The sequence below is a fragment of the Dama dama genome, chromosome 25 (genome assembly GCF_033118175.1).
Source record: "Dama dama isolate Ldn47 chromosome 25, ASM3311817v1, whole genome shotgun sequence".
In the NCBI taxonomy this organism is placed as follows: Eukaryota; Metazoa; Chordata; class Mammalia; order Artiodactyla; family Cervidae; genus Dama; species Dama dama.
The window spans coordinates 17,019,859-17,032,422 of record NC_083705.1 but is presented as its reverse complement, the minus strand read 5'-3'; the positions used below and the strand labels follow the sequence as shown (position 1 = coordinate 17,032,422).

Here is a 12,564-nt window from a genome sequence, read left to right as displayed (position 1 = left end):
CACTCTCAGCCACCACTCTATAGTTCCCACAGCTTTCCTTGATTCCTGTTTCTTGCTGAATCTTACATGGTATTCACAGGTTGCATTTCAGGCTTGTATTTTTTAAGTCGGTCACTCCTTTGTTTCTTTTTCCATGTTCCAAACTTAGGGAGATTATTTGCTTGGAGATCATTTTGCTTGGTAGTTAGCAGCTGTGAATACGCATTTGATAAGCTCTTGCTAGAATACAATGCACAAGAGAGATTGTTATGATTATTTTAAGCAGGATCATTTCCATATCTAGAGTATATTTTGGAGCCATGGCCCCCAAGACCCAAACTAATCAAGATCAAATAAGTCAAAAAAAGACACCTTGATGAAGTCACCTTTTAAAGCCAAATGGCTTGTTCAGTGATATTATGTAACTGAGTTTCAACTTCCTCAGAAGGTTGTAGCAGGTGGTAGTGGCACAGACCACCACAGACCTTGTTCAGCTAAAAGATAATCAAGGGCTATTCTGTTATCAAGAACAACTTTGGCCAGATTGTCTAAGGGTCTGTGTTTCACTGGCTTCCCAGGTGGTTCAGTGGTAAAGAATCCACCTGCCAATGCAGGAGACGCAGGTGATGCAGCTTCGATCCCTGGGTCGGGACAATCCCCTGGAGAAGGAAAAGTCAACCCACTCCAACATTCTTGCCTGGAAAACCCCATGGACAGAGAAGTCTGGTGGCTACAGCCCATGGGGTTGCAAAGAGTCGGACACAACTTAGTGGCTGAGCACACACACACACACACACACACTATTGCACGCTATTGCACAGCTATTGCTGTTGCATCAGCTGCTGCAATATTTTTAAGAGTCAAGGAGAGCTTCCTGATTATAGTCTAATTTGTATTCACTCGTAACTAGGGAAGTTGAGCCCTACCAAAAGAAGTAAATCCTGAAACAAGAATGCCTCTTGGTAAGCCCTTTCAAACTTGATCATTTAAATTCTAGGAAGTTGACCAATGAGGTCTCAATTTGTTTTTAGACAGTTAAGGGCACAGTCAGATAACCTAAAAGGCATTACCTGGTTATGTGCCAGCCTCTAGGTATTTACAGGCTCAAGGAGAATGATAATCATCACAGGCAAAGATAAATCCTATGGGGGCACAAAACCACTTCCACTAAGGTACTGTTAATGGACTCATTTCCAGGGAGTGCTGCATTTTCCTGTTCAAGCCAAGGGTCAGTTAGGTTCTTTTCCTGGCCCGAAATAAAAAGCTGTTCTAAATTCTGGAGATCACCCCCTCTTAGCAATGTCCTGGGAAATATGGGTGACATCATTATTTTGCAGGCCATTGCCATCCTTTGTAAAGGCAAGAAGAGAAGGTTTCATGTTTAGTTAAAATATGAAATCTTGATCTTGCAATCTGAGTGGAAGCAGTCTACATTGATGTCAGCTATTTCTTTTCTTAGTCAATTTGATTTGAAGGTGTACAGCATTTACACAAGAGCAGACGGCAGGAAGAGTCTTTATTCAGCTAGGAGATGTATATCCAGAGTTCAAATTCTCGATGTTTGGTTGTCATTTGGGTAGTGAAGAAGGCCTGGTGTAGTCCCTTCCAGGGAAATTCGAGGGCAGTCTTTGCTCTTAGGGATTCCAAATTAGAAGGGTGGAAGAAAACTGAAAATGTTAGTTTGGAGAGTTGTCATCAGATATTTGAGGAAACTACAAGAGGTCAGGGTTTTTTTCAGATATCTTCTCAGGTTTTAGCTGGGACAACAGTGAATATTTCTGGCCGTACTGAACAATCCCTTGGTTTTAGGAGGCATTCCCAAAGAAGGTGCAAAAGACATTACCCTGCCAAGATCTTAGAGCTACTCCCAAAGATGGTCAAAACAAAGACTTAGATAATGACCAAAAAGAAGATAACAGCTGTCCCTGGGAGAGAAAGGATCAATAACCACTGGGTCTGGTTTTGTAAAGGAGGGGATAACATGACATTATCTTTTCCTTTCTCAACTGGGACCTGCAGACTGAGATCCAAGGAGCACTGACTCTGGTAAGAATTCTCACACTTAGCCAACTTTTGTCGGCTTTCCCAGGACTCTATCTGCAGGCTTCAGTATTTACCAGAATTTGGCAAAGTTTTCTGTTAATTTTATATTTAGTTTTCCCTTTGATGATTATGGAAATAACAGCAATTTACCAGAAAAATCCCTTGGAGTCCCAGACAACTTTGGAAAGTGCCCAAATGGGGACCCTCCTTTGAAGGTAGATATAGGGGAGCTTGTCAGGTCATTAACTTGGCAGAGTTTTGTGTGTAGTCATGTAGTCTTTTCAGAGTGGAAAAACAATTCAGACAGAGGATGACTAGAATGAGCACTCAAAGGAGTATAGTGGGGAGAGCAGGAGTTAAGTCAGTCTTACAGTCTTTTGTTTTAGGTACCTCAAATATCTTTACTCTTTCATTAGTCTCTAACAGTGAATCTTTTAAAGAAGCTATTTTTTTTTTTTTAATTATAAAGCCTTTTGGAGGCTTCTATAGACAAATTAAAATAATTATTCTACTGTTTGATGTGGGAATTCTTACTTTAAAGTGCACTTTTTGAATAATCTTATCCAAGTGGAACAGTGATCACAATGGCCATTATAAATCTAGATTGTAAATCCCCTGAGAGTTTGCAGCAGTTTGGCAGGATCTCAGGCATAGACAGAATTTAACCTGCATTTTTGTCCAGCCATATCTGGCTGCAAACGGGGTGCAATCCACATCTCTGTCCAGCCATATATTGGGACCCCCCCCCCTCCCGCCGCCTGATGGTTAATTACCAAGTCAGATTCTCAGGAGACAAAATTCTAGATCCTCTTTAGTAAGATCTTGCCAATTTTGTAGGTATTTATAGCTTTGGGACCATAGTTTTCAGATATAAAATAAGTAGATTGCCAGAAGGTAGCACATTCAACTTGAAACCACGCCCCATAGGGTTAACAGAAGCTGATGTCTTAACAGAAATCCCTAAGTGTGTCTTACAAAACAACAGATAAAGGAACGGTTTGTTTAAAAACTCCTCTTCTTGTAACACACCTTTAGTGATGAAGCTAGCTTTAGGTATTCCTCTTTCTTATTCTTTCTTTAAATGTATACTCTCCAAGCTTCACATAGCTTAGGTAATATATTACAAGACATTTTAACCACTTAGATAACACCTCTAATCTATGAGGTCACTACAATGGGGGCTTAAGTTGTTTCCTAGAAACTCAGAGTCAGCCTGTCCAGTTCAAGTTGGGTAAAGTTGTTTGGGACCACTGACCCAAAAACTGGGCCTGTGCAGGTATTGGATGAAATGACCTTTTGATGTCACAGGGCTGAAAAGCCCACCCTGGAATCAAGCTAATCATCTCCAATTTTGAATATGCATCCCACAAAGAAGCATGTAACCCAAATACACCTGCCCAGGAGGCTTACTACCTCACCTTTTCCTTACCTCCAATCACTTTTCCCTACACCTAAGACCACCTTGCTTCTTTATGCCATCGATATCTCAAGGCCCTTGCCTTCAGGGAGGTAGATCTCAGACTTGTTCTATCTCCTCCCTTGGCTGTCTTGTGAATAAATTCTTTCTCTGCTACAAACCTTGGCATCTCAGCATATGGCTTGCTACAAGTCAGGCAAGTAAGCCTGGTTTGGTAACAAAGTCTGGATATAAAGGATGCCATTTCTTTAACTAGGCCTTTGGGTTTTGTGGAGCTGAACTAACACCTAAGAGAGAAACGTGTGGTGTTGGAAACTGTGGGGTGTTTCACAGCATAACTTGTTGCACAGAAATTTTCTTGAGCCTGGTGGGAAACTTAGCATCCAACCAACCTATTCCATAATCAACTTATCATGGAAGTTTTCTTGAGGTGGCAAGCACTATAACATGTTTAAATGTTCAATCCATAGCCACCAATTTTTTAGGTTTTCTGGCTTCCAAAATCCCCAGTAGCAGTAGCTTTTATTGGACCTAGTCCAGTTTTTAAATCAACCCAGTGTGATCCCAGTCGGAAACCACCAACAATTCTCATGGCTCTTGGGGCTGGGAAAATGGATTAAACTAGTAAAGGAGCCCCACACTGAGATCCTCCAGCCTCTACAAGGGCTGTGAGCCTGCGAGTACCGAGGTTACCACTGCCCAAAGCCCCCATAGGCTGAGGTCAAGGGCAGAAACCCTTGGGCTCCAAAACTCACATAATTTCCAACATCCTTCTGTCTCCCAAAAATTCTCTATGAAATGCACCATGACTCCATTTTGGGTTTGCTGTTTCTTTTTAGCGGGGCTATAACATAACTTGAAATGGCAGCTCACTCCAGTATTCTTGCCTGGAAAATTCCATGGATGGAGGGTCCATGGGATCGCAAAGAGTTGGACATGACTGAGCGACTTCACTTTCACTTTTGTAACATAACTGCTTGAGCCAGAGATTTAATGGTGAACAGGAGCATCCCCTGGAAGCCAACATATGGATAGCTGGTATAATTAGAGAGAGCTCCTAAGAGGGAGAAGATTCTGGAGATGAGGATCACCCCAAAATTGAAGGCTAAATTGTTTAGTAGCCCCTTCCCAACAGAAGATCTCCTGCCAGAGCCAATCTTGAATATTATCATTTCAGTTTTATTTTTATTACAAAAGTAGCTTAAAAAAAAAAAGTAGCTTATACTTTTAAGTATACTCAAGCCCCTCCAAATTCTTTTGAAAATATTTAAAGTGATGTGAGGAAATTAAGTCAAGTGGAACTTAAATAACAACATTTTTATAAGCTCTAAGATCTAGCACAATTAAAAGTATGAGTTATTAAAATCAGAATGGAATTACTGAAAACCCAAAGCCCATCCACCCTGACATTGTAATATGTTCAGTCATTCATCTATTCTTGCACTGAACAGTTACTGAGTGACTATTAAGTGCTGGGTATTATAGGCAGGAGTGAGTGGAACACTGTTGTTATCTACGTATTTAATAATTTCAAAAAAAAAAAAAATTTCAGAGTGTGTTTGGATAAGTGAGGCTTAAGAGTGTGGGGCATGAATACCTTAAGGCATGAGTGAGGCTACTGGCTCAGAGCCTTATCTACACTCTGTATCCTTGGAAACCTCACTTGAGGTCAGAATGTGGTTAATGCCATCCACATTCTTCTACTACACCATCTTGTCTGAAGATTAGTGACCTTAATCACTAATTACTATAAAGTCCCACAATTTAAATACCAGGCGATTATAGCACATGGTGTTTTGAGCCTGATGAATCTTGTATCAATAAATACCCAAAATATACAGAAGATTTCTCTTCATGGCCTCTGATAAACATGGGAACAGTGTGAAGAGTACGAAATGGAAATCAGTGTACCTTGTGCAACTCTTTGAATACTGTGCAAAATTGTTGGTGTTGGAATCATAAACTGGAACACTAAAACAAGGAAAATCTGTACTAGACACCACTTTGTTATGCAAAAAAAAAAAAAACCCACCAAAAAAACGACTTTGTAATGCAAGTATTTATTGCACTCAGCTGAGAGGAAGCCTTCACAAGTTAACTAATTTGTCTTCTGATTTACCTAAGCGCTTCTGCTGCTCAGATTCTGCCTAACTCCAAAGCAGTTCTATCTCTGATATGGGCAGCTATAGCACCCACAAATTTTTACTGCATTTGGAGTTCTACCTTTTATTTTGAAGATAAAGGGCAAGAGATCCAAAATGTTTCCTAGGAGCCTGAATAGCACTGGTCATGGGAGAGGGTACTGATAGTTATGGGCCAGAGTTCAGCATCTGTAGGAGAGGAACTCATGTTTTTAATAAATTTATGACATGTAAGGTCCTTTAAAGCCTGGGGTCCAGGATAAGGGCCGCTCCTGTCCAGGTCTAAGTGTGGTAGTGGTTAGTGAAACTGGGAATTTAATGCCATGCTCATCTGCAGGGTGATCTAGATGGCTGTGGGCTTCCCAGGTGGTGCTAGTGATAAAGAACCCACCTACCAAAGCAGGAGACATAAGCGACCCAGGATTCAGTCCCTGCGTTGGGGAAGATCCCCTGGAAGAGAGTATGGCAACACACTCCAGTAATGTTGCCCAGAGAATTCCATGGACAGAGGAGCCCCTCTGGGATTGCAGAGTCCAATAGGACTTAAGTTATTTAGTATGTGCGCACTAGATGGCTGTATTTTTCTTAGAATTTCTTCAGCATCAAGAAAGACAGTGCTAGACTACTGGCTTAGAGAATTATAGCAAACCTCTAAATTTGACTTTCCCCAAAACTAGGTGTAAATGATAGTGTTATGAAGACTTTTTAAAGAAAGGAAAAAGCATATACCAAAAAGAGGACAGTAAAGTGAACCCCATTTCCAATGCTTAGCTCCAAGAATTACCCACTGATGGTCAGTCTTACTTCTTCTATAGCCCTACCCATTCCTCCTCCCTCAAAGACTCATTTTAAAGCAAATCCTAGGTGTTTTATAAGTGAAAATCGCTCAGCCGTGTCTGACTTTTTGCGACCCCATGGACTATACAGTCCATGAAATTCTCCAGGCCAGAATACTGGATGGGTAACCCTTTCCTTCTCCAGGGGCTCTTCCCAACCCAGGGATTAAACCCAGGTCTCCCACATTGCAGGTGGATTTTTTACCAGCTGAACCACGAGGGAAGCCCAACAATACTGGAGTGGGTAGCCCATCCCTTCTTCAGTGGATCTTCCAGTCCTGGAATCCAACCCGGGTCTCCTGCATTGCAGGCGGATTCTTTACCAACTGAGCTACCAGGGAAGCCTAGGTGTCTTATAACATCCTATTTATTTCTAAAAGATATAATCACAATACCATTATCTAATGATCCCTACTTAACCACCCTTCACAGCTTCATCCTTGTGAAAAGCACTATGTGGTTCTTACTTTTGAGGATGTAAATTATTTGCCATGAACAAATAGTGGTGTAGTGTTCCGCATGTTTGAAGTCGCAAGATCTGAAGAGGTGTGCCATGCATGTACAGTTAAAGCTACACTAAATCTGTTTGTCCGGCTTGGCTTCAAGAACTGCATATTTTGGACCTAACTGACCTGGTTTAATTTTTTTCCCCTTAACCTCTGGAAAGCAAGGCGTGGGAAGGGGATTTGGTGTCTCTGTTAAATGCCGAGGCGTGTCTGAACTTGTTTCTTTTTCCAACATGTACAAGTTGCTGAGAGAACTATGGACTTACGTGAACAAGTGCTGCAAGAAAAGAAAAGAAAAGAGAGACAAAACTGGCTGAGTTAGGAAAAAATCGTCGGTTTCGGGTCACGTTCTTGCAGTAGGCAGTCCCGGCCGGTTTGCTCCGGGCGTGCTGGAGGTCAGCGGCCTCGGACTTGGTGCTTGGGTCTCGGGCAGCTCTCTGGCTCCAGGGCGTTTCCTCCTTTTCCGGCCTCGGAAAGTTTTGTTTTGGTTCTTAATTCCCTATCAAGGAAAGGGACCCTGTTGACCATTTTTCAGAGTCTTCTCCGGTTGGCTAGAGGCCAAGTTTCCCCCATCCCAGTTGGCCCCAACTTGGGTCCCTCCCCGAGATCCTCGAAAGCTCAGGAAGCGAGTCTTCTGAGGAGGGAGAGAGAAGGCAGCCTGGCGGTGGGTTCCACTGTTTCTGGCCGGCCCTTCTCTTCGCCCCGTCCCTATGCCAGTACCCATCGCACAGCGAAGGGTGCGGGCAGTCTCCCGGGTGATGCGCCGGGACCGGGTTCTCCACCATTCCAAAAAGAATACTCATTCTCCGACGCGCCAGCGCTGGGAAGAGAGGATGAGGACGAAAAGCCCGGGAATGGGGCCTAGGACGCATGCGCAACCCAGCCTGGGCGTTTGAAGGTTCGCCCCGCGGCGGCCGCCGCTAGGTGGCGCATGCGCCCTGGAGGGTGCGGGCAGGTCTCCGGGAAGAAGGCGGCGGCTGCAGCGAAAGGCGGGGGCGCCGTGGGGGCCGGGCCGGTGTTTACGGAGCGGCGGGAGGGCGCGGACGCGGAACCCGGCGCGGCGTCGGCAGCGGCACGATGGTCATGGCGCATTTCGTTGAGAATTTTTGGGTAAGAAAAGGATGTTGGACATGGTGTGGGTTTCGGAGGCCGAGAGTTTCTCCGCCTGACCTCGGCCTGCGTGCGCTTCGGGCGGTGGCGGCGGCTCTGCGGGCAGGGCCGGCGTCCTCGGACCGCCGTCCTCGGACCGCCGCCTGCTGCGTCCCGCCTGGACGAAGCCCGTCGGGTGACGGGTCGTCGGCCGCGCCGACTCGCGGGCTCGCCGCCCCGGCGGGGGGCGGGGGCTGTCAGCGCGGCCCCTCAGCCCGCGGCGGGGACGCCGAGGGGCCGCCCGCCGCCCGCGCGGGGACAAAGCGCCGGATGGGGCGGGAGACGGGAGCCGGCCGCCGGCCGCCAGCCGCCGGCCCCGCCGGAGACTCCCGGCGCCGGGCGCGCTCCGCGGTTCGGACGCGGACGACGGGCCCGCGGCGCGGCCACCCCGGCTGCGCGCTGCCGGCGAGTGCGGCCCGGAGCCGGGCGGGGAGGCTCGCCTCCTTCCCGCCCCGCAGGCCCCCATCTTAGCCCTTCGGCCCCCCACCATTTCCCCACGAATTCCCGTGCGGACTTGGGCTGGATCAGCACTTCCTCTCGGCCTCGCAGCTCGACTCGTTGGTCTGCGCCCAGGACTTTGCCTCTGGGCCTGTTCACAAAGCGTACAAAAGTTGAATTTAGTGTAACTGGATTCCTTGGGCTTGAATGCACCCATACTTCCCCTTGTTCCCTGGGCTCCTTCGCCTTCCTCATTCTTTCCACACCTCTCTAAATTCAGTATTGGTTTTAGGTGGTTCTCTGAGAATGACTTCCCAGTCTCCCTGTGGAGTGTTTTTCCGCAGTTATTGTTTGTTGTATTGGGGAGTAGAGTTCAGCCGTGTACAGGAAAGGAACATGTGTACTCAGGTGTCTCAGGAATCCCATTTTATGGCTTGATAGTTGCAAGAGGTACAATTCCATTTTAGTTAAGATGTAGAAATATTTAGAGTGGTATGCATAAAATGAATAAGGAATGACTTAAATTCTTAATTTCTAATTATTTCACCCACAGATTTGCTTAGTAATCAAATCAGTTTGTAGTTATTTGTCTTGAATGTTCCTTGTTTTCCACAAGCGACACAAATACTAGACGTCAGCTTTGTTTTTTTTTTTTTAAAACAGCCTTATTGAGGTAGAGTTCACCCGCCATACAACTCATTTAACAATTCAAGGATTTTTCGTATACTCATAGAGCTGTGCAGACATCAACCATGCTTTATTGAGGTGCAGTTCACCTGCCATACAACTCATTTAAATGAACAATTCAGAGTTTTTCGTATGTTCATAGAGTTGTGCAGACGTCAACCACGTTTTTAGAACAATTTCTTCATCTAAGGAAGGATACCAGTGTTTATTAGCAGTCATCTTACCTTACCATGTAGATTTGTAGTCATCTTTCCTTACCATGTAGATTTGTAGTCATCTTTCCTTACCATGTAGATTTGTCTACTCTGGGCATAATCATATAAATGGGTTCATACACGTGGTCCTTTATGATTAACTTCTTTCATTAACATGTTTCCAGGGTTCACCCAGGCTGTAGCATTTAACAGTAGTTAATTCTAATTTATGGTCAAATAATGTACGTGTGTGTGTGTCTTGTACTGTATTTAGCCATTCATCAGTGGTAGAGATTTGTTTGGTTGTGCTTTTTGGCTGTTATGAATACTGCTGTGAACATTTTTGTACAATGTTTTTATGTGGGCACATGTCTTCATTTCATTTGGGAGTCGAATTGCTGGGTCATATAGTAACTCTATGTTGAATATTTTGAGGAACAGCCAAACATTTTCCAAAGTTTGGAAAATTTTACACCATTTTACAATCCCACTGACAATGTCTGAGGGTTCCAGTTTTTTCACATGCTGGACTACACTTGTTATCTGTCTTTTATTGTAGTGGATGGGTGTGAAGTAATATCTCATTGTAGTTTTGGTTTGCAGATAACATGATTTTGTAAGTATTATCTCCCATTCTTTGGGTTGTTTTTTTCACTCGCTTGATGGTGTCCTTTGAAGCACATAAGTTTTTAATTTTGATGAAGTCGAATTTTTCTAATTTTTCTGTTATCTGTTATGCTTTTGTTGTCATATCTAAGAAGTCTTTCCTAACCCAGGATCACAGAGGTTTACTTCTGTGTTATTTCTGTGGGTTTTATATGACGTTTTAGTTCTTACATTTAGGCCTATGATCCATTTGAAGTTAGTTTTTGTGTACAGTGCTGGGAAGAGGTACACCTTTATTCTTTGCATGTGGGTTTAGTTGTTCCATCATTATTTGTTTAAAAGGCTATTCTTTTTCCACTGGATAGTTTCTGCACTCTTGTCAAAAATCAGTTAACAATAGATACATGAGTTTTATTTCTGGATTTTCATTGGTATCTCTCTCTATCCTTATGTTAGTACCACACTGTTTTGATTACTGTAGCTTTCTAGTAAGTTTGAAATGTGGAAGTGTGAGTGCTCCCAACTTCATTTTTCTTTTTCAACATTATTTTGGCTCTTCTGAGTCCCTTGATTTTCGATATAGCCTGTTGATTTTAGACTTTAGGTTTTATGTAGGCAATTTGTGAAACTTCTATAAGGATTGTTTAAAATTTGACGTTCTTAGAGTGTTTTTTTTTTTTTTTTTTTTTGGATGCATGATTGTGTTTTTCAAGTTTGATAACTGCACATTAACATTTAAAAGTTATGTTTTGTTTTCTGTCCATGATTTTGAACATAGCCTTTTGGGGGAGGTTTTTGGCTATTTTATGAATAATGTTTTATGAACCTTTTTGTGCAGATTTTTGTGTGCCCCTTGTTCTCCCTCTTAGTAGAGGTATGGAAATAAATTTGGATATTTGAGATCTAGAGAGAATCCCAAGTCTAGTTTCTGTTTTAGTGTATGTTTAGTGTTTGTTTTCACTTCCAATATTGTGTACATATTCTTAAAATAGACTGCATTTTATTTTACTTCCAAGCCTGGTTGTGACTGAATGTGCTAAATTGGCTCTTAAAAAGCTCCAAAGAATGATAAATGAACTGGAAAACCCTGAGAACTAAATAGCTTCTCAGAATTCTTAGCTGTCTATTTTAGAGAGCTTAAAAATTTGCATGTTTCTGAATCATTATAAAATAATTTCTTAAAATAGAGAATTTATTTCTCTATTCAATTTCACGTTTCTCCACTAATGTTTAAAGTGGCACTGTCAAAACAAAATAAAACTTGTCAAAGTGAGGTAATGGGAATCTTTAAAGCTTTAGGTTTCTAACCAAACAGGCTATTAATTGTTTTTTTCCCTACATATAAAAAGACAGATCTTTTTGTTGTGGCGTTTTGTTAGAGGAAAATTTGAATCATTCAAACTCTCTTCAAGTTCATTTGAAAGCAACACATCCTGCCTTTTTCTTTATAGTTTTTTCTTAACTAAAACTATATGCTACGTTACAAATTCCTCTTTTTCATACTAACCTTTGAAGAGGAAAATATATACAAAACTTCCTACACAACAGGTGTTTTGTTGCTGATAAGTCAGTTTTTGCCACAGAGTATAGTGCTGCAAAGATAATCAACTAGAAAATGTTTTTCTTTCTATTAAAATTAGATGGCAAAAATAATTTTGATAACATATCCACAGTTACCTTCAGAATATAAAAACAGTTCTTAGCCCTTCAAAAGATTATTTAACTTTTTAAAAAAAAGTTACTGACAAATATTACAGTGAAGAAGTGTCTCCCAATGCTGCTTCTTTCTTAGAGTCCAGTACTAGTTTTTAGTACTCTTGAGATTATAGATGTCCACTTTACATTATAGTGATTAAAATGGTGATTTATATTTTTTATAAAGCCCAAATAATTTTAATTCAGGTGTTAAAAGGTTTTTTATTTTTAAGAAGTAGATTTCATAGTAATAAGGGGAAAAAACAAGTGAGTACATATAACATGATTTAAATAGGCCTCATTTTACATCGTGATCCCAATCTATATAAGATATAAAGCATTCTCCCAAAGACACCAAGTATTTTTTAGCATACATTATGTTGTAATAAAATGACATTTTTACTTAGGTAACTTTTGTTGAAGATCTCCATTCAGCATATGAATGAATAACAATTATCTTAGGCGTTTTTGTGCCGAATCTTTTCCTTTTTTTTTTTGGCTGCACCAAGTATTAGTTGTGGCACATGGGATCTTTACTTGTGGCAGGTGGGCTCTAGTTCCCTGACCAGGGATCGAACCCCAGACTGCTGCACTGGAAACTCGAAGTCTTAGCCACTAGACCACCAGAGAACTCCCTGTTTTGAAGTTTTTCTTCCTTTTGTTTTCTTTTCTTTTAGTGCTTAACTGGTTAAGAAGTATCATGTCATTTATCTGTTGATTTCACTGGTATTGTCATGCTTTACTTTTAAATAAATTCAGAGCACCTGGTTATATCTTTTTCTCTCAGTATCCTTGGGGAATTGTTTCCAGGACCAATACCAAAATCTACATAACGCCCCAGTCCCCCGTGTAAAAGGCATATAATACTGTATA

The 12,564-nt window shown here is 42.2% G+C and overlaps 1 protein-coding gene across 1 annotated transcript in view; it reads left to right on the top strand.

The window, feature by feature from the left end:
• Positions 1 to 7,906: 7,906 nt before the first annotated feature.
• FCHO2 (FCH and mu domain containing endocytic adaptor 2) overlaps positions 7,907 to 12,564 on the top strand; it is a 128,624-nt gene continuing 123,966 nt past the window's right edge. The window contains exon 1 of the mRNA XM_061129563.1: positions 7,907 to 8,032. Within this exon, the coding sequence (XP_060985546.1) occupies positions 8,000 to 8,032 (33 nt within the window). The 5' untranslated portion in view covers positions 7,907 to 7,999. The remainder of the gene's footprint in view (positions 8,033 to 12,564) is intronic.